This window comes from Felis catus, chromosome B3 (assembly GCF_018350175.1).
Source record: "Felis catus isolate Fca126 chromosome B3, F.catus_Fca126_mat1.0, whole genome shotgun sequence".
NCBI classification, from domain to species: Eukaryota; Metazoa; Chordata; class Mammalia; order Carnivora; family Felidae; genus Felis; species Felis catus.
In genome coordinates this window covers 95,593,361-95,613,651 of record NC_058373.1, presented here as the reverse complement: position 1 = coordinate 95,613,651, position 20,291 = coordinate 95,593,361, and the positions used below count along the sequence as shown (strand labels likewise).

General features: G+C 41.2%; 1 protein-coding gene across 2 annotated transcripts in view; it reads left to right on the top strand.

Moving 5' to 3' along the window:
- The first annotated feature begins 371 nt into the window (after positions 1-371).
- MDGA2 (MAM domain containing glycosylphosphatidylinositol anchor 2) overlaps positions 372-20,291 on the top strand; it is an 852,594-nt gene continuing 832,674 nt past the window's right edge. For both annotated transcript variants that reach the window (XM_023255671.2, XR_002743071.2), the window contains exon 1: positions 372-1,262. In XM_023255671.2, coding sequence (XP_023111439.1) covers positions 983-1,262 — 280 coding nt within the window. In that variant the 5' untranslated portion in view covers positions 372-982. The remainder of the gene's footprint in view (positions 1,263-20,291) is intronic.

The following is a 20,291-nucleotide window of genomic DNA, read 5'->3' as shown; positions in this document are numbered from 1 at the left end:
CTACGTTAGCCCAGGCGGGGAACCCCTTCTGCGGCTCCCTGCTCTAAACTCCCGCCTGTCCCGACCGCCCCCACCCCTCCACCTGGCGGGGGCGGCGCGGAAGCGAAAAGGACGCGCGCGGTGCCGGTGGGCACGCGTAGACGTGTGTGCGGATCCGGTCTCGGCTTGGCATTCTCCCTCCCTTGCAAGTGGCGGTGCCTGGACTCTGCTTTCGGCTCCCGGAATCGGTGCGGCCGCCCGGAGCCCTCTCTTCGCTGGCGGGGCACTAAAGGCTATTTTGGAGAACGGTGGTGGCGGCGGCGGCGGCGGCGGCTGAGGCTGGTGCCCGAGAGAGCTCCAGACGCACACTCTGCTCCTCTTCGGTCCCTCTCCTCCTTCTCCCTCCATCCCCCCCTCCCTTCCCTGTCTCCCCACCCCCGTCCCCCTGGCCCCACTCCTCCTCTTCCTCCTCCTCCTCTTCCTCCTCTCCCCGCTCGGAGATGCGAGCCTGTATCGTGTAACAGGATTGGCGTTGCAATGGCAACTGATGGAATGGGGGAAGGCAAGACAGCAGGGCTGGGGGCTCCGGACTGCGGGCGGGCGGGCCGCTGCCGCCGCTTGACGCTCCTCCGGGGACCTTCGCGAGTTACTTTGTAAAGGCGAATCCAGGCGAGGAAGCCCCTGCTCCGTGCCGCGAGTCAGAGGCCACTTCCTGCTCCGTGGCTGCCCGCGTCAGGCTTGCAGCGCTCGGCACCCCCGGCCCCTGGCCCGCGCCCGCCGCCAGCCCAGCGCGCCGCCGCCGCCGTCGCTGCGGAGACTCGAGCCCGCTACCCTGAAGAAGACTTCGCCTCCCGGTCCCCTTCCCATCACGCCCCCTGCTCCTCCCCGGCGCCTGCGATTTTCCCAGGCGCCCGGTGTGAGTGCTGCGTGCGTGTGAGTGTGTGTCGGGGTATTGTGTTGTGGGAGTGTGTGTGTGCGTGTGTGTGTGTGTGTGTGTGTGTGCATGAGTGTGGGGTGTGCGGGGCTCCTGCGCTCCGCTCACGGCCGCCGCCGGAGAAGGACAGACGGACGGCGCTTCCTTCTTCGGCGAGCGGTTCCTGGGCACCTCGGCTCGGCCCGGGCGCGAGTGGAGCGCGCTCGGCTGGCCGCCGGCCTCCGGAAGGTCCCGCTGCATCCCCCCTGGGCTGGATATGTTCATGTTCACGTGAAGATGGATTTAGTGTACGGTCTCGTGTGGCTGCTGACAGTCCTCCTGGAAGGGATCTCTGGCCAAGGAGTATACGGTGAGTGCAATCGCGACGCTATCGTGACCTTGTGATTCTTGGGCAACATAGGCTGGCGAGCGAAAATGCACGACTCGCGCCGTTCCGGGGCCCCTCCCGGCGTGGTATTTGATTTACACTTCATCACGTTATTGGGAGCGGTGAGGAGGCAGCGAGCGCGCTGCGGGTTGGGTTGCGAGCCGCTCCCCCAGCGCCTCGGCTGGGGCTGGGAGTTGGGTCGAGCCGGCAACATTGCACTCTTGCGAACGAGTGGCTTTGCACTTGATTTATCCCCGCTGGGGAACGGAGCTCTAGCAGTCCTTGATTTAATAATGATTTGGCTCCTTGCATTGCCGCGGTGTCTGTGCCGTGGTTTCCCCCGAAGGGAAGCTCCGAATGTGACCCCAGTGAGCTCCCCATCCCTCTCCGTCTCCCGCCTCCTCCTTTTCTCCACCTTTTCCTTTTTTTTTTTTTTTCTTCTTCTTCTTAGTGAATGCTTACATGACTTCGTTTTCCGGCTCAGGAAGTGGGGTGACAGTTGAGTTGCGTTCTGCACCAGCGTTGCCATGAATACTGACTTGGGGAGGGGAAAATAGCAGGCAAGATTCTCGGTGCCAGACACAATTAAGGGACATGTTTATGTGAATGGATGAGCAAATGCATGAATGAACGGATGGCCAAGTCTGCGCGTCTTGGCTCAGGGGCAGGACACCAGCTCGCTGCAACAGGAACACAATGACAGTTCTCTGGAAAACCCAGGTCTGGGCCGGTTAGGACCGAGAGAAGGGCGAGCTTGTTAATTTGGAGATTTTTAAGTCCTCAAGAGCAGATCTAGGTTCCTTTGCCTGTCAGCAGTTGGCACCCTTGGCTTTCGGGATTGAAAGATACACTCACTCACATACACACCCAGACTCTGGTTGAAAGGTGCCTCATTTCCTGGGACCAGCAGGCAGTGCCACAAAGGAAACATAACTTTTGTGATCTCAGAGGTATGGTAGGAAGGTTAAGAGAACAGCTATGGAGGGGACAGCGGCCACCACTCTGCTACAGCTCTCCTAGGGTCAGGGTGTGCTGGACACTCAACTGCTGCTTTTGGTATCACTCCAGGGTTTAGACCCCAGCGCTGCACTGCTAGGTCAATGGCTGTCCCTGGGCAAAGGGCATGAGTGTTTGCAGAGGTTTCCCTGCAGACCCTGGAACTTACTGCAGAGTGGGTGCGGGTGCAAGGGGACTTTGAATACTTAAACTCTCTGGGAACGTGGTGTGTGCCATGGGCAGGTGTGTGGGGAAGGAGGCAGGAGATCTGACCCAGCCTTTTTTATACTGTCTCTGCTGTGTTTTTCCTGGCTTGAGTGTTTGAGGCGGTGGTCAGGAGGGGGTTGGGAGGGGTGAGCTTTGGCCCTCCAGCGCTCCATCTGCCACTCTTCTTTCTTGTCTTCCTAGTTCCCTTTTTGGCTCAGGCCAGAAAAGTTTCACTTTCTCCTACCTCTGTGCATCTTAATTTCCCCTCTCTACCCAGCCCCTCTTTCCCAAAGGAAAGAGAACCCGCTTGAGGGGGTGGTGGTGGTGATGATGGTGGTGTGTGTGTATGTTGAGAGAGATGTTGAAACTCCAGGCAGATCTTACTGCTTGGCTGACAGCAGGAGGTGGGGCCTTGAGGAGGGCAAGAATTCACTTACTGCTCTTTTGACTTCTGAACATCTTAGAGTGGCTGAGATTCTATGGATAGAGGAATATTGGAGATAGAGCCTTATGAAGGAGCTGTTCCTTAACATGGGGGAGTCTGGATTCCTTTAATCCCATATCCAAGTCTTTATTTCTTTTTCATTTGTTCAGATCATTCCAGCTAAGAAGATTAAACAACAACTCTGTGTGTGTGTGTGTGTGTGTGTGTGTGTGTGTGTGTGTGTGTAGGAGATAATGAGAAGTTAGATTCGGGGATGGCAGGACATGCTGGAAGTGTCTGGATTAGAAAGGCATGGTACCATTTTCCTGTCACTTTTTGTCTTTCGGATTATAAATCCTGGCACGGTTTCATTTTGGGCAGTGGAAGGGTAAGATCTAGGAGTGGGAACAAGTAGGAAACAGTTGCATTGAAATAATGCCCATGATGCTTAACAACAAAGGGGGATGCAGTTCTGCTACTGAACTAATCACTGTGATGAAGGTAGCGGTCTTTTTTTTTTTTTTTCCTGTTTTCTTTTAATATTGGTGTGGCTATTAGGCATCTGGCTTGGATTAGAATGGGGTTTGTGTGAAAATTAATCCACATCCCTGGTCCTTATAAATGTTACAGCTACTAGGTGGGTGAAAAAATATATTTATATATTAGTTTTTAAATATGTTTTAGCACAAGAGTTAGGTTCTCACAGTGGGAACCCCTAACCTTCAGCATCAGCCTCACCTGGAAACTTGTTAGAAATGCAAATTATCAGGCCCCTCCCAGACTTTCTAAATCAGAAATTCAGAGTGTGGGATCCAGCAATCTGTGTTCCTTACCTTAGGTGATAATTGTGATGTATGCTTAAGTCTGAGAAACACCGATAAGGACTTCAGATTTCATTGCTGTGACTGTGTAAATCATGACACCCTTCTTAACCTAAAGTAGTTTGAATTTTATTTGTCGAAATGTTCATAGTGAGTTTATGTAGGTATAAAATATTGATCAGTTGTGGAAAGGACATAGACATAAGAGTTAGTGTAAGGTTATAAATTGTGTTTTGAACATTTTATTTGAAGAACCATGAAAACGAATAAGTAAGAAAGCAGGGCAGTTGTAAACAGAGACTTTAAAGATCTACATTGGAATTTCACTACCATAAAAATCTATGTCCCTTTATCTCTTTGTATTTGCTGATGTAAAACCATTCATGTTACACACAAAGTATTATTTCTTAATGTTTCCTTCTACTAGCTAAGTTAAAGGGGAAATAAAAATTGTCTTATAGTTAATTCAGACAAAATTATTTCATTGCAGCCTCAAGTTAACTCCATGATTTAGAAATACGTCATTGCAACTTTTCTTTGAAATAGCTAGTCAGTCCCTTCATTCTTCTACTTCTTGGCTGGAAAACTCTGAGCGTGAAATTCAGGTTTTTTTTAAGTAATTGAGAATATTTGTTTTAATGCACAGATTATATTGTTTTGAGTAACTATAATCTTATTCCTCTTGTGCACAATTAGCTTTGGCACCACGTTCAATACTTATGTTGTAAAAGTGTGTTCTGTAGACCCAGGAACTTACTGTTATTTATCTTGGAATATTGTTTAGGAAACTTATTGCACAATAGCTGAGATTTGTGTATGTGTGGCATTTAGGTAAGGGAAATTATCCATCAGTTTATATCTGTCTGTCTACCCCCCATCCATAATTCTGATGTCATTAAAAAAGACATTTAAAAACTGGCATTTTCCTGTATATCTCTTAACTGTCCCACACCAGAGATAGTATTACAAGGATATAAATTATTTGAAAACACTTCTGAAAGGAAAATTGGAAAAAAATAATTCTTTATAACAAAGCAGCATTAAAAAAAATTCATGTAGACTTCCTAAGACAGCTGTTAAATATTTTGATGGATAATACTCATTTGGAGATATCTGTATTTGTGTAGTTTTTAAAATCCATTTTCTTGAGTTACAGATTTGACTTTCTTGAATTTTAAAAAGTTATTTGTATTCAAAGTTTTTTCCTGAGAATACTCTTGGAATTTGAAAGTTTTGTTTTATTTTTATTTACACTGAAAACCAGAGTCCTTAAATGAACAGTGAAATGGTATCAACTTTTGGTATTATTTTGTTGGACTTCCTTTGTATTAGTTTTAGGATACCTGATTAAGCATAGCATCAAGGGTCATAATAAACCTCAGCTATATGTATACTTAACTGAAATACTTAGAACCAAGCGATCAAAACATTTTCCTAGTTTTGAAAGTTTTCTTTGTAAGTTTTTGTGCAGTTTGGGCCGTTTAACTGTGTTTTCTAGAGATCTTACATCTCTAGAATCATATATTGAGAATCCTGTCTCCCATCGACTTCTCAGTTGTTTTGCTAAAAAAGAAAAAAAAAACTACTGTATTGCCACACACTGTATTTTTACTTCTGGCCTACCTTAATTTCCAAGGAGACTCATAAAAGATTATAACTGCATTACCACAAGACAAATCTACAAGCGAAAAACCAAATAAAAGTCCATGTCTGAATGGTTTTTAATGGGAGCCAATCGACCAGTGAGTAGGTATCCTGAAATGGTTAATGCACCATCTATATAGTTCCCAGGATGTACTGGAAATAATAAATAGAATAAGTTTATCAAACATATGTGTATGACAAATTAGCAAGCTGTATTCACTCAATTCCAGTAATATCAATTAATATCATATAATTTAGCAATGACATTTAGTGTGGATAGGAAGGATCTGGAAGATAGTTCAGCCTGTCAGTAGGTCGAATCTGAATGGACAGATTGATCCAAAGGATAAGAGCATTCTAGAACATCAGTTGACCATTGCATCCAGTCCCAGGATGTTGCCATCCTCATGGCAAAGTTATCCTGAGTGCGTTGAATTGTGATTTTTGCCCATTTTGAGTTTGGAGAGGCCCTATGATCAGAGACTGCTTTTGGCTGAACACATATTTAGGGTGTCAGCCTATGGCAGGAGAGGGGGATATAACTTTAATAAATGTTGCTGAAAAAAATCAATCTAAAGCTCTACCACATACAGCCAGCTCTTTCTCTGTTCCCACTCTTCGCCCCACTGTTCCTATATGCAATACACGTACACATAAACGGACTCATATTGTCACCACCTTGGCCACCATCATATCACCATCACCAAGAGTGGGCTGTCCTTTGTATCTTGGGATTATTTTTGTCCATTCAACGTTGAGAATTTGCATGCAAAGTGGGAAGATTATTTAAATAATATTACTTGCTCATGTCTCATAGATCCCTAGGAAAGTCCTTAAGTGGGCTATTAAGTATTTTAGATTGAGCAGGTTGTACATCAAGCCTAAGGAATCATTTTCTAGAGAATAAGTTAGAAAGGATGCCAGGGTGAAGATAATTAGGACTCTGATGTAAAAGTGTAGAGATGGAGTTCTGGTGAATAGAGATATCACTAAAGAAATCCAAGGAAAGCATTTTTCGTGGTCTTGATTTCTTGGATTAATTTTATTGTCTCTGATTCTGACTCTTCTTATTGATACGATACAATTATTTTTGTTTTTGTTTTATAAGGTGAACCGCCTTAAATCTGTTTTGAGAAGTAGGCTACAAGCAAATTTTTCTGAAGGAATGTGCTCTGTATTCTTTCACAACTTACTCTTTTAGTGTGATTGTGGTGGGGCTTTCGGAGATAAGACCTACCAGCATGAGCCTTATGGGTTCAGTTTATGTCTTTTCAAGACAGTGTTAGGAACTGTGATCGTGGGTTGCTTTCTAGCTGTAAGGTAATTCATCATTCACATTCTCTGACCTGGTCTTTATGCTTTGGGAAGAGTCTTGAAAGAGTTGGGTTTAAGGCTTACAACCCACAAAAGGCAAAGGCAGATAGATATACCAGCCTAGTCCTGGAACTGAGCTCTAGAGTGGTGCTTTCTGGCAGCTGCAGTAAACTAAGGTAATGTGCCATCAGTTCTGAGTTGAATTGGAGAATGTCGTACTCTCCTTTTTGGCTATTTTGGAGGGACAAGCAAAGTATTATAATGAGGGCATTTCAGGTATGAATAGGGTGAGCGTTTTCAGCTTCATTGTTAATTGCTGTTAACTGAATAGTCCTACAAAATGAAATTTCAATTCTTTGTTTCAGTGACTGTCAGTGTAAATATACCACTTACATCAGACTGAATAAATGATTGTATTCATAGGAAACTGTGCCCTATTTTTATTTCAAATCCAATTAATAAACTTTTGGGCCTATACAATTATAAAGTTGTGAGAAGAGACTATAAGATGTCATTAAATTTTCCCACTACTTTAAGACCCAATATGCCAGTCAAATAGCAGTCCTGTGTTGTTTATGAGATTTCTTTACAGAAAGAAATTTCACAACTCTTTTTTCCAGAATGCAGGCACATCCATTGGATGGATTTTTTCCCCAACCTACTAATAAAATTTGTCATGTTGCGTTATTGGGGCACACACTTATTTTCCATTTTATGCCAGTGCAGTTCCATTTCTTTCTTTCTTCTGAAAAAATGTTTATTTATTTTGATAGAGAGAGAGCACATGCAGGGGAGGGGCAGAGAGAGAGGGGGCAGAGGATGTGAAGTAGGCTGTGTTCTGACAGCAACAGCCCAATGCTGGGCTACAAATCAACAACCATGAGATCATGACTTGAGCCAAAGTTGGATGCTTAACTGACTGAGCCACCCAGGTGCCCCTCCATTTCTTTCTTACTATACCTCCTTACACTGATCCCAGTTAAGCTTTTTTTATATTGGTTTCTTACCACTTTTTCGAGATACTATACTTTTTCTAAGCTTGGTTTCAAAACGCTTTATTTTCATTTCTGTTGATATCATTGAATTCAGTAAGATGATGATTTCCATTTCATAATCCAAATCACACATTCCCCAGAAATTATAATCACAGGAAATTTCAAATATTAGGAAAATATTTTTGGGCTATTACACATTTACTATAAATATATTAATTAAAGACATTGTTACGTAGCAACGAGGGTTTTAGAAATGATGAGGTAACTTATTCTTTGTATCTTTTAGTGTGCTACCTTTATAGTTTTTCATAAAAGTAGGAGACATCAGTTTCTTACTGTTGCACTCAACACTCAACACTCAACTCAACACTCTACTGCTGTGTGGTTGACACATGGGGTCAAGTATGTGACATGTTACCATATCTGCAAGCAGCCTATTTTTTGTTTTATTTCTTTGTAATGAGAATGGGAGGGATAAAAATCATTGAGTGATTCTGTGGAAAGGGAAACATGTCTGTCTGAAAGAGGAAACGTTGATTCATAGCTAGGCCTCCCAGAGTCCTAAAGGACAGCAGAAAATGCAGCTCAGATCTGAAAGAGGTAAGTAGGAAATAGGATGCTAGCCAGAAATGACTGTTAGAAAATGTATCCACCCTTTAAGTAATGGGGAAAAGCAAAATAATTTTTTTTCTGAAGTAATTAGAACTTTGTTCATGTGTGTCAAACAGAAGAAGTAAAATGTTTGCCATTTGACTGAAAAACATCTTCAGGAAGATTTTTCTGGTCTCCTGAAAGGGAAAGATGAGGAACTCTTAAATAGAGGCTATGGTCCTGCAGACCACATTATCCTTCTTACTAATTAATTGTATGACTTGGGTACATAAGGAGAGAGAGGCACAGATTAAGCATCAGGGCATTCTGTTATTTCTGAGCTGAACTGTGTATTGAGTCCATGCCTTGCCTCAGGTAGATGTCCTCCTGAACAGGAGGGGGCTCCTGTGAGTATGCCCAAGGAGAGAAAAATCTGAGGAAGACAGGCAACTTTTCAGAAACTATGGCCAGTGGGAATTCTGTACAGATTCTGGGCAAATGTAGGGTAACTTCTGGTAATTCAGTCAACAAATTAATGTATAACTGCTGTGGATAACGTGTAGCTGTGTGGTGTAAAGGCTGTGAACTGAAAGAGTTTATAAGTTAATTGAAGAGATAAAACTAAATGGGGAAACAGACAAAGTAAGGCTGTAAGAAATATATGTTTGTGCCTAAAAAACAGAGAGCAGTTACCGTTGATATTATGGATGGAGGAAAGTTGAAAAAGCTGATACATCCTAAGTTGAGCCTTGAAAGTAGGTTGGCATAATACTGATAAAGAAGGTGGAAATGCACTGCCACAACACAGATCCCAGCTGTAGGAATCATGGTGCATAAGGAAAAATAACCCTAGAATGCATATCTAAGAAAGCTTAAGCTATTTCTCCAAAGTATACCCAACTAGAAAGATACTATCTGCCGTTTAGCCTCCACCTTCCCCTGCAAAAGTCTGTAAGTCTGGGAAATAAATTTCATTGTGTGATATTCTAGAATGTGCTCAGATGTTTATGTCCACCAAGATTTTGGATTTGGTCAGTTTGAAGCCAACTGACTGCTCATTAGAAGATAAGACAGTTATCAGAGCGCCTTGTTGGCTCACTCAGTGTGGAGCCTGCTTGGGATTCTCTCGTGCGCTCTCTCTCCCCCTCCCCTGCCCACTATCTCTCTCTCTCTCTCTCTCTCTCTCTCTCTCTCTCTCTCTCTCTCTCTCAAAATAAATAAGGTTTTAAAAGAAACATTAAAAAAAGAAGAAGATAAGACAGTTGTGTTTAAAGTTCTGGCAACCTTGGGAAGCTTCGAACCTACACAGCAGTTCCTCTTGGACTTAAAGTCAAAGACTTTTCAAAGCCCTTTCAGAGTGTATACTACTTAGAAGCAGTGGACTGTGGGTCCAGAATGACTTGAAATGTCATGTTGATTTTTACAAATGTACAGCCACTGAGATGAATGCATTGTCGTTATGAAAAGTGAGGTATGTGCTTTCATTATTGTTTTTTACCCTTGTGCAAAGCAGCAAGATGTGGTTGAAAACTTGAGGAATTTAGGCTTGCTTCTGGTTCAGCTGTGTTGCTTTACTGGGTGACCATGGACAAAAATCTTAACCTCTGTATCCCTCTGTTTCCACATGCAGTCAACTGTTAGGAAAGTGGGCTGTTACATAAAGGGAAGCAAGAATAAAAATGTATGGTTGCTTTTTTATACCTGGGATAGAGGGAGAGTGCATGAAAAGTGTTCTCCATCTCCTTAAGAAAGTACACTCAGGTGTGCTAGCAATTGGACCTCATAATAGGCCTGCCATTTGGTTCTTAGAACAGAGTACAGAACTAGTAACAGAGAAGAAGTAATTTTTTCTGGAAAAACATTCCAGTGTGTCAGTCTAGCAGAAAATAAGTGTTATATTTTAAACAGTATATCTAATATTAATATGTGCATGAAAATGCTATTGATATTACATCTTGTGTGCACATATAATTGGTATTGCACCTCAAGCTAACCTCTTTCTCTCAATTTGCATAACCCTGGAATTTCTTCTACTGCTCCTTACTGGCGGGGGGGTGGCAGTGGGGAACTGCTAACCCCACTCTCTGCCTCATTTATGAGCTCCACTGAGGGGCGCCTGGGTGGCTCAGTTGGTTAAGTGTCCAACTCTTGATTTCAGCTCAGGTCATGATCTCATGGTACGTGAGTTCAAGCCCCAGGTCGGGTTCTGCGCTGACAGCCCAGAGTCTGCTTGGGATTTCTGTCTTGGTCTGTCTCTGCTCTCGCTCTCTCTCAAAACTAAATAAATAAACATTAAAAAAAAGAACTCCTTTGAATATTAGTGTAACCTAAACTTTATGTGCATGAGTGTATTTACATATGTGTGTTCAGATTATATATAAATCTTGCTTTTGTATCAAGGAGCAAGAATATTCTTTTATTTTTATTTTTTTTAAATGTTTTATTTATTTTTGAGAGAGAGAGAGAGAGAGAGAGAGAGAGAGAGAGAGAGAGACAGAGTAAGAGCAGGGGAGAGGCAGAGAGAGGGAGACACAGATCTGAAGCAGGCTCCAGGCTCCAAGCTGTCAGCACAGAACCCGATATAGGGCTTGAACCCATGAACCACGAGACATGACCTGAGCCAAAGCTGGATGCTTAACCAACTGAGCCACCCAGGTGACCCAAGGAGCAAGAATATTCTTAATGTCCTCCTCTTTGACACTAATTGAAAATTAGCTGTCTATAAATGTAAACTATTTGAATGGAAAAAAGTAGGAATTACTTGTAAAAATAGAAATATTTGATAGTATAAAAATAAAAACAGGGAAAATGAAAAATTATCAAATGAGACTATTGCACATTTATTGTGTATAGCGTCTAATTTTGGTCCAAAACTGACCAAAATTGCTATTTCTCACCTACTCAACTAATTGTTAAAAAAAAATCTTTAGAATTAACCGAAAAGGTTGGAATTTTGTCAACATTAAACTGTAATGTATATGTACATATATGTATATATATGTGTGTGTATATATATATATGAATATACATATATGAAAACATTTTTGTACTAGTGCATTTTAATTATACTCGGCAAATACTATATTTTTGTGGGTGAAAGTTAGTTCACATAAATAATCCCTATTCATATCACTAATTAGATGGGAAAAATTAGGCTGTCATTTGAGTATCAGGATATTAGTTAGATATTCATTGGGAATATTGGTCAAGTAACAATATTGGTTCTGTAACAAAACCAAAAGGTCATATTTTCTTAGGACCTTAAGCAGACAAAAAATTATTAGTTGAGAATAATTTTCCCCACTATGTGGAATGAACAGTGTTGACTTAGTGAAGTAAGTCACCATAAGGGCATACATAGGAGATTCTGTCGTGTGCACAGATTCAACTGATGTTTTGTGTAGTTTTGGAGTTGTCAGTGTTACCTCAGTACCTCAGAATTAGTGAAGTTATTATCAACAAGCGATATAGTTAATAGTTTTACCCTGCTTCTGAATTTGCTCCTTGTTTCATGGTTATTCTACACTGTTATTATGATTCTCCCCTTGTTCTTTTATTCACTTATATTTATCATTTGGTTCAATTTTCACACTGGACTATCCCACCTGAACTGTTCCCTGTGTAGAGCTGCTATATTAATTTTATTTTTTAAATTAAAAAAATGTTTATTTATTTTTGAGAGAGACAGAGTGCTAGCAGGGGGAGGGGCAGAGATGAGCTGTCAGCACAGAGCCCCATGCGGGGCTTGAACCTATGAACCATGAGATTGTGACCAGAGCTGAGGTCGGACACTTAACCGACTGAGCCACCCAGGCGTCCCTGCTATATTAATTTTAAAATTTTCAGTCTTACTTCACAATCAGTGCTCAATCTTTGGGTGATTTTATTCTCACTTTGTCATGTATAGATTCATCTACGTATCATTGCATAAGGAGATGCAAGTCTGTTCTGTCATGACCACTCCCTGCAATATTTAAGCTACATGGTGACATCATTGCTGTGAAGATTAGGGTTTCTAAACTTCCCATTCTTTACCTAAAACAAGAATAACCCCCAGGGGGCTGCAGCCTTTTACTCAGAGGCTACTTATTCTCTGATTATTTCCTGTGCTTCACCAACAAACATCTCTCCAGTTGCAGCAGCTGGGGTTGAAAGTCTCCTTTCTGCTCACTGTGATTTCATGATTTTCCCATTGAACTCTATTCTAATTATATGTTATTTGGGTGAGCACTTCAAAAGCATCTAACTTTTTAGCTTTCTATCATCGTTAAAAACAAACTTGTTCATACCTCACCTGTAAACTTACTTATGTGAAGGAAGTACTTTGAAACCTTTATGGCTTACCCATCTCTTCAGTTTCAGAGAAATATTAAAAGACTCTTATCTGTCTAGATATAAATAGATATGCACACATTATAAATGTATATTTGTATATAGAGCATATATGTATATGCTGTAAAAATATATTCACATTATTAATTGTGTTTATGTATGTGTGTATGTGTGAGTGTGTTTGTGTATTCATGGAGTAGGTGTCCTGGATTAGTATACGTTTTAGATTAAGCTGGAGGAATTGGATGGCTTTCCAGCTTCTCTTGCAGAGATGACTCTGATTCAGTGTTGTCAGCAGGGCATGCAATCTGTTAACTAACATTCGTTTTGTTTTTAAATATCCCTTTGTGATACTTTCATGTTCTTCTTGTTCACCAGTTTACATTACCTCTAGAAACTTACATTACTTGTCTTTCCTTCTGTTTTTTGCAGTTGACAGAAGAGAAGTTTTTCTTAGCTGCATAATAGCACTACATGGTCAGTTTATTTTGTTTGCAGTACAGTGATGAGTACACTTGAAGCCCAGTGTCACTGGTATTCTGAGAAGACCATCCCCCGTGTCTCTTGGCCAGGTCTTTACAGTAGGTCTTTTCCCCTTTTTAGTGAGCTTTTAGAGCATCAGACATATCTGTATCCAAATGAGGATACTAAAATTCATCTATAAACTAAATTTAGGTAATTTGAATTATATGCCTTCTTTTTCTATTATTGAAAAAGAACTAAAATAGGATCTAGTAATTTTTTTGATAAAATAACTGCTATTTATTAAGTGTCTGCTATTGCCACACCTTGTACTAAGTGCTTGTGCATATTATGCTATACTCTGATCTTTGGATGAGATGGATGAAAAATTAAATAACCACCATATAGTTACTTGTGCCTAAGTTTGGAATCATATATGAAGTATATGCAAAAATAAGTATTTGTGTATATTGTTATATGTATTATTAAGCTTTATTCATATATATGTGTGTATATAACTTCCTATGATTAAAACAAGCAAGTTAGCTCATGTGCCATACATGAAACTTACCTCAAACAGTATATATATGAAATGCAAATTGTGTGATAAATTCTAGCTTTTTGCCTGAGAAACATATATAGGCAGCTAAAGTCAGCATTTTATATCATACAGCCTTCTTTTTTAGAAAGGAAAGATAGGATTTATAATTTTGGTTTTTTTTTTTCTTTTTAGAATTGAAATGCCCATACTGAGGGCTCTCTCTGGTGTCATTTATTTTTGGACTGAAGGGATATTTTAAGCTTATTCATAATTAGTGACCTGTAAAAATGAAGACATGGCTCTTCTAGATATTCTGCAGAAGTAGTTCTATTCTTCCATGTAAAATAGTAGGCATGTGCTTATAAAAAATAACCACTGTCAACTGTACTGCTTTATTTTCCCTCAGGCTGATTAGCAATCACTGGCCTTGGTAAGATTAATAGTTAAATGTCATATTTGGCCTCATTTTGCCTTGAGATCCCTCCAGGTACTACTTGGGCTTTTTTTTTTTTTTTTTGCTCAGAGTTAATTGAGGGGACTATATCAGCGGGTTCCTTTTTCTTAAAAGTCTTGTTGTGCTCAAGAGGACAGTTGATTGCAAGCTCTGTTCTTCTCTTAGCTGCCAGTGAGCAACTGAAACCTCAAAGCTTACAAATTAGTGCAGTTTAGTGATTTGTTTTAAGCTTTTAGCTACGGCATTTGCTACCATAAAAGCCATTTTTCCTATGCCTTTTGAATGCAGTGATTGTGTCATATAGTATAACCCTGTACCACTCTGGCTATTGTGTGATTGATACAGAAACTGCTTCGATAGGAAACCATTTCAAGAGAGAACAGGAAAGGTATTATATTCGGCTGTAGTGCCATGCATTTCTAAGCAGCTGATGTTTTCTTTAACTGATAACCACCCCCCAAATTTTCAGAGGCTATTGAGCCTTTAGAACTTTAACTCTTAATTCAGTCTGGCTGCAAAGAGCAACGCCTGAAGTTCATTATACATTCACATTTCATTAATTCATTAATTCTGTAGGATGACTTTGTTGTTACTGTATTTTCAAGTCATACCTCTTTAAGAATGTGGAGAAATGTTAATTTAGTGAATTTTTCTCTGAGCAGTAATTTGCTCATACCTGAGCCAAATACTCAGAACTCTTGATATATGGCTTTTTGCACACTGAAAATTGTAATAATATTGTCAAATGGAGCAGGCCATCATATGTTTTGTAATCTTTTTTTTAAAGTTTTTTTTTTAAGTAAACTCTACCCACGACATGGGGCTCGAACTCACAACTCCAAGATCAAGAGTTAACATGCTGTACGAACTGAGCTAGCCAGGTGCCCCATGTGTCTTGTAATCTAACAATCTCAAATTACACTGCAAGCCTTTGTAAAGGAATGGATTCAAGGATGAGTCAAATCAAAGTTCAAAATAGTTTAATCATAGATTTTATGTTTTTACTACCTCACACATTTAACACTATATTTGGGAATACTTGCAGAAGAGAGTACACCCTATTTTTGTCTTTCTCCACTTTCAATTTTTGTATTTTGTGATACCTTAGATACATACTCTATTTTGGATGAAGGTGGATGGTGCCTTAAAGATTGAGGTATAAAATTATATACCTAAGATTTAAGTACATCTCTATTTATGTTTTACCCTTTATTTCAGTAATATATAATGTTAGCAATTAATAGTCATTCAATTAAATGTCTAAAAAAGCTGGAATAGATTCTTAAACAAAATAAAGGATGACTGTGATTTTCAAGTATCTTGTGAAACCGGAAAATGCCATTTAAATATCCGTAGTTGTGACAAAACTTAAAGTCTAGATATTTTCAAAGATTATTCTAAGATTGCTCTAAGAATATTTTCTGGTGGCTTAACTATTGACAGCTTCTTATTCATTGTACGTAGCTGTCATCCTCCCAACAATTATCTTGACATTGTAGAGATTTTCTCATTGTTAATGAAAGACTCAGCATTTCTACAAATGGGAAGCCATTGACAAAGCAAATAAATGAAAACCATTAAAGCAAACTTCCAACATACTACTGTATGCTGCTCTGGGGGTTAGATTTTCAAATTACATAGGGAGAGGCAGGTATCTTAGCCTGGTCGTAATATTGGCCTGGAAACAGGCAGATCACACTGGAATAGATTTATTGTTATTACAAGAAATAGTTGGGTGTAGGTCATGGGGACTGGTAGGATGGATCAAGGCAGAATGAGAGATGTCATCAGACGTTGGCTTCCTAGGAAATGAACACTGAGGTGAAGATTCACATGCCAGTCGTTCATTAGGGAGTGCTGTCTGTACTCCCTGTAAGGGAAGGAGGGAGCCTAGATTGAGTAGAGGAAGAAGTTGAACCGTGATTCAGTTGCAGCAGAGTCCTAAGCTGAGCTGATGGGAACTGTGAAGCTGGGATGGACCTTCAGAGATGTTCCAGATAGAGGAAAGTTCCTTTCTACCTACTTTTCTACCAATTGCGAGATGTGTACTGCCCCTGGGTAAGATGGCTCCCTTTAGTAGAAGGCAAATCCTGGGAGGAACTCAGCTGTAAGCAATCAGCAGGCAATACTCTTAGAAGCTGGGAGAATGAATGTCTTTATGTAGAAGGGATTCTGAATAAAACACATTTTCTACATGTCACTCTTTATGGTTTTCATATTTGGTTGCTTATGAGAGTACATCCCATTGGAGAACTGGTCCTCCAGGAGCAAGTTTCTTTTCTTAAGGAAATATAAGAAGAAAGTTAGTGGGATGAACGTCAGCCCCTGCTACTGTGCCTGAGCTCAGAACCACACCTGATATTTATCATCCCCCCTTTTCTACCACCCCTTCTAGGAGCCTCCTGAAGCTCTGAAGTGACCCTGAAGAGCCTGGGATCATGGTTATAATGCCCATCTCAGGCTGCTTCCGCAGATACTGCATTAGTCAGTTTGCTGTCAGAATCAGTAGGGCAGCATAAACAGATACATAGACCAGGGTCCCTGGGTACTAGGTGTCATCTTCCCTTCACATCGTGTTACAGCAGTCTTTCCTTTTCTTAACAGTCAGACTTAGTTATCCCTCCCTGAAAGGCTACTCCTTTCTTGGCCTGTTTATCTTCAGCACATAGTGGCTGGGTGGCAGCTGTCACAAGAGTTCAGGGCTCTTGCTGTTGTCCCTGGGGAAAGTGTTCCCCTCTGGGGACCAGGACATCTTAGCCACACAGAATTTAGAACTCTAGGGACTGAGAGCACAGGGACCCCATGTAAGTTGCTAGGAATGAAGTTCAGTGGGGTTCTTGGACTTGTGTATTCTACTTACTAGGGACACAGCTCCACATAATGGTCATTAATTTAGGGCTATATCAGGTCTTAGGCGTGTGGTGCCCAGTCCACTCAGGCCATTGTCTCCAAGCTGCTACATCAGCTGCTCCTTCAAAATACTGTTCTCTTATTCTGTCTGGCCAGCAGCTTTGGGACGGCACATGATATGATAGAACCAGTAGATTTTATGATCATAAAATATACTCATTGCTGTACCTTTTTTTCCTCTTCAGTGGATCCCTTTGTTTGGTACAATTTTATGAGGGCTCCCATTTGGGTGGATCATATATTCTGAAAGCCCTTGGATCGAGGTGCTTGCTGATTATAGGCAGTAGATTATAAATCCATACCCAGAATATCTTTCAGTTCTAATCAGGATGACTCTGCCCCTTCATGTATGAATGGGGTCCAGTGTAGTCAGTTACCACCATAACAGCTGGTTATTCTCTTTGAATGGTATACATCAGGGTCTCTCTTCCTGGTCAGTTGGTCACTTAGCAGCAGCACTAGCTAGATAAGCCTTGATGACTGGGAGCCTGTCTATGCTGCTTGCTTTGTGCATGTTGCCTGTACTTTTCTCTGTGGCTGCTTCCTTCTTGCACCTGTTGAACCAACACCGTGGTAACTGACGGCAAGCTGACTGATGTTAGCTGGTCAAGTCATTCTATCTATTATGCTGTTTATTGCCTTACTCTATTTATTGCTTTACTCTAATTACTACTGCTCTGTAAAAAGCCATCCCAACGTAGTGGTATAAAATGGCCATTTTATTATATTCATGGATTCTGTGGTCCAGGAGTTCATACAAGGGACAATCATAATGGCTTATCTTTGCTCCATAACTTCTGAGCCCTTACCTGGGAAGACTTGAAAGCAGAGGATGAGTTGACATCTGGGGACTGGAATCATCTGGGGACATCTTCACTTACATGTGAGGTAGTTGATTCTGGCTGGCAGCTGGGACCTCAGCTGGGTTGGCAGATGGAAAGCCTACAAGTGACCTCTCCATATGGGCTCTCTCATAGTTTGGGGTTCATCACACCGTGGTGGCTGAATTTTAAAAGCATGTGTCCCAAGAGGGTAGAAGTGGTCTCTTGATCTTACCCAGGAAGTCACATGCACTGATTCTAAAGTAATCTGTCCTTTGAGGCAGAGATACAGGTCCACCCAGGTTGAAGGGAAGGGACTATAGGTCTTAATGCTTGATGGGAATAGTGTCACGTTCACCTTAGAAGAAGGATTTCTGGGATTAGAGAAATAGTTGCAGGCTTCTTTAGAAAATGCAGTCTGTTACATGCCTCTTTCATGGTGGAAGCAAATACGTGTAAGACAAAGATCTGTCAACTTTATGCCCATTCCCATAGGTACATTTGCATTTCTCTTCCCCTGAGTTATTGTTGCTGATATTCTGTTATTTCTCTTTCCAGTCCTCCAACCAACCACCCAGCCAGTCTATTCACTGCTGCCAATGAGTGTATATGTGTGTGTATTCTACAGCAACTTTTCTTTCCACATGAAGTGTATGATCACCAAAGCTCAGCATATTGAGTGGATTTCCCCTCATTGCTGTCTTTGAAGGAGCTTCAGGGCAGGTGCAGTACCTCTTTAGTTTGTGACACATATCAAGCCAACCCATCTGTGGAACATTATTGGACATGGTGGTCCCCTATGGGACTTTTCATAAAGTCATGGGTATGAGTTGAGGGTAATGAGCCAGTGCTCTTTACCCAGGGTAGATGTAGGGGTCTGGACTGCCTTGCTTACTTGTGCATTCTCTGTCAACTTGTGTTGGGTCTCAGATGTATCATTTTCACCTAATAATGGGTTGCTACTGGACCTGCTTGATCTTACATCACTTAACTGACACAATCTAGCTTATAGTAGGCATTTTTGCTTATATAGCCTCTTAATAGCCTATGGTCAGGTATTCTGCCTGAACAAAGCCCAGTAGTACATCATAAACTAATTTTCAAATGATTTATAATTCTCTGCTGCAAATGGCATGGGCTTGCTCAAAAACCTTAGGTGTCTATGTCGCGATTCTCTTTCTGGGACTTGCCTTAAACTCTGCATGGTGACTTCTCTCACCAAAGATACTTCTAATAACATGGAGTTTGTGGGGTCATATGACCCAAGCTTCAGGATTTCTTCAGTGCCACCTGTAACTTTTGCAAAGTCTTTGACTTTCCTGGGCCTCACTCCAACCCAGCATCTTTCTGTGGGACATGGTAAGTAGGTGACAGCAGTATTTCCAACATGGGGTATGTCCCTTCTGAATCAAAAGAGTCCTGTTAGGGATTTTGCTTCTTTCTTATTGATGAGCAGTGTGAGATGCAACAATTTGTTCTTTGGAAGAGATGCCCTTGCATTCCTGAGGTCTTAGACACCTAAAACTTTCACTGATTAGGTGTTTTCTGTCCTCTGCATGTGTCTTACCAACGCCTGTAAAGTACTTGCTGCGTTTTGCTTATGTGGCCCACTTAATAAAATTTATCGATATAATGGATTAATGTAATATTTTACACAATGTTCAGTAAGTTCAGATACTTTCAGAATAGATTATGACAGAGAATGAAAAACTTACAGTCTTGAGTCAGCATGGTAGAAGTATACTGCTGTTTGCTCTCTATGAATGAGAACTGCTTTTGGTTCTCCTTTTTATTAGAGATGGATAAGAATGTGTTTGCTAGGTCAGTTGCCAAGTACCATAAAGTTGTATCCGTCTGTTATAGGAAAGATACCACAACTAGCCAAGCATCTACAATTGGGGATTCTGCTTGGTTGAATTTGCAGTGGTCCTCTCTCATCTTGCGGCATCAATCTGGTTGTATTGACCTGACTAGTGAATAAAATTAGGACATAATGCCTCCTTTAGGGTTTTAAGCATGATGCTAATATCTTCCATTCCTCCCAATAAACAATAAATGATTTGCTGTCTTGATTTAGGGTTGGGATAATAGGCATTTTAGAGAACCCCCTCACCCTGGCTGCCACTCTGCTGTTCTTATGATTAATTGGCCAACATTGCTTCTGAGGCTTAAGTGCTTCAGACTGGCCTCTGTTATTTAGAGACCCTGTTCCCACTGCCATCAGGGAATCAAGTTCCATATGACATCTCCTGGTGTTTGTAACCTCAGCAATGTGGAGACCCCCTCACCCTAGCACTCACACCACTCAGTTGGTGAATTTTCTGGCTTTAAGTAGCATAAGCACTCAAGCTTTACCACTTCTGTTAATCTTTTAAAGAGAGTCTTTGTTAGTCACTGCATGATAACAACACATTGTTTGGCTTGCCCCATTTCTAGAAAGCCTGGAGATAATGAAACAATATTCATACCTCCTCTTCCTTCCCCCAAATAACCAGTAGT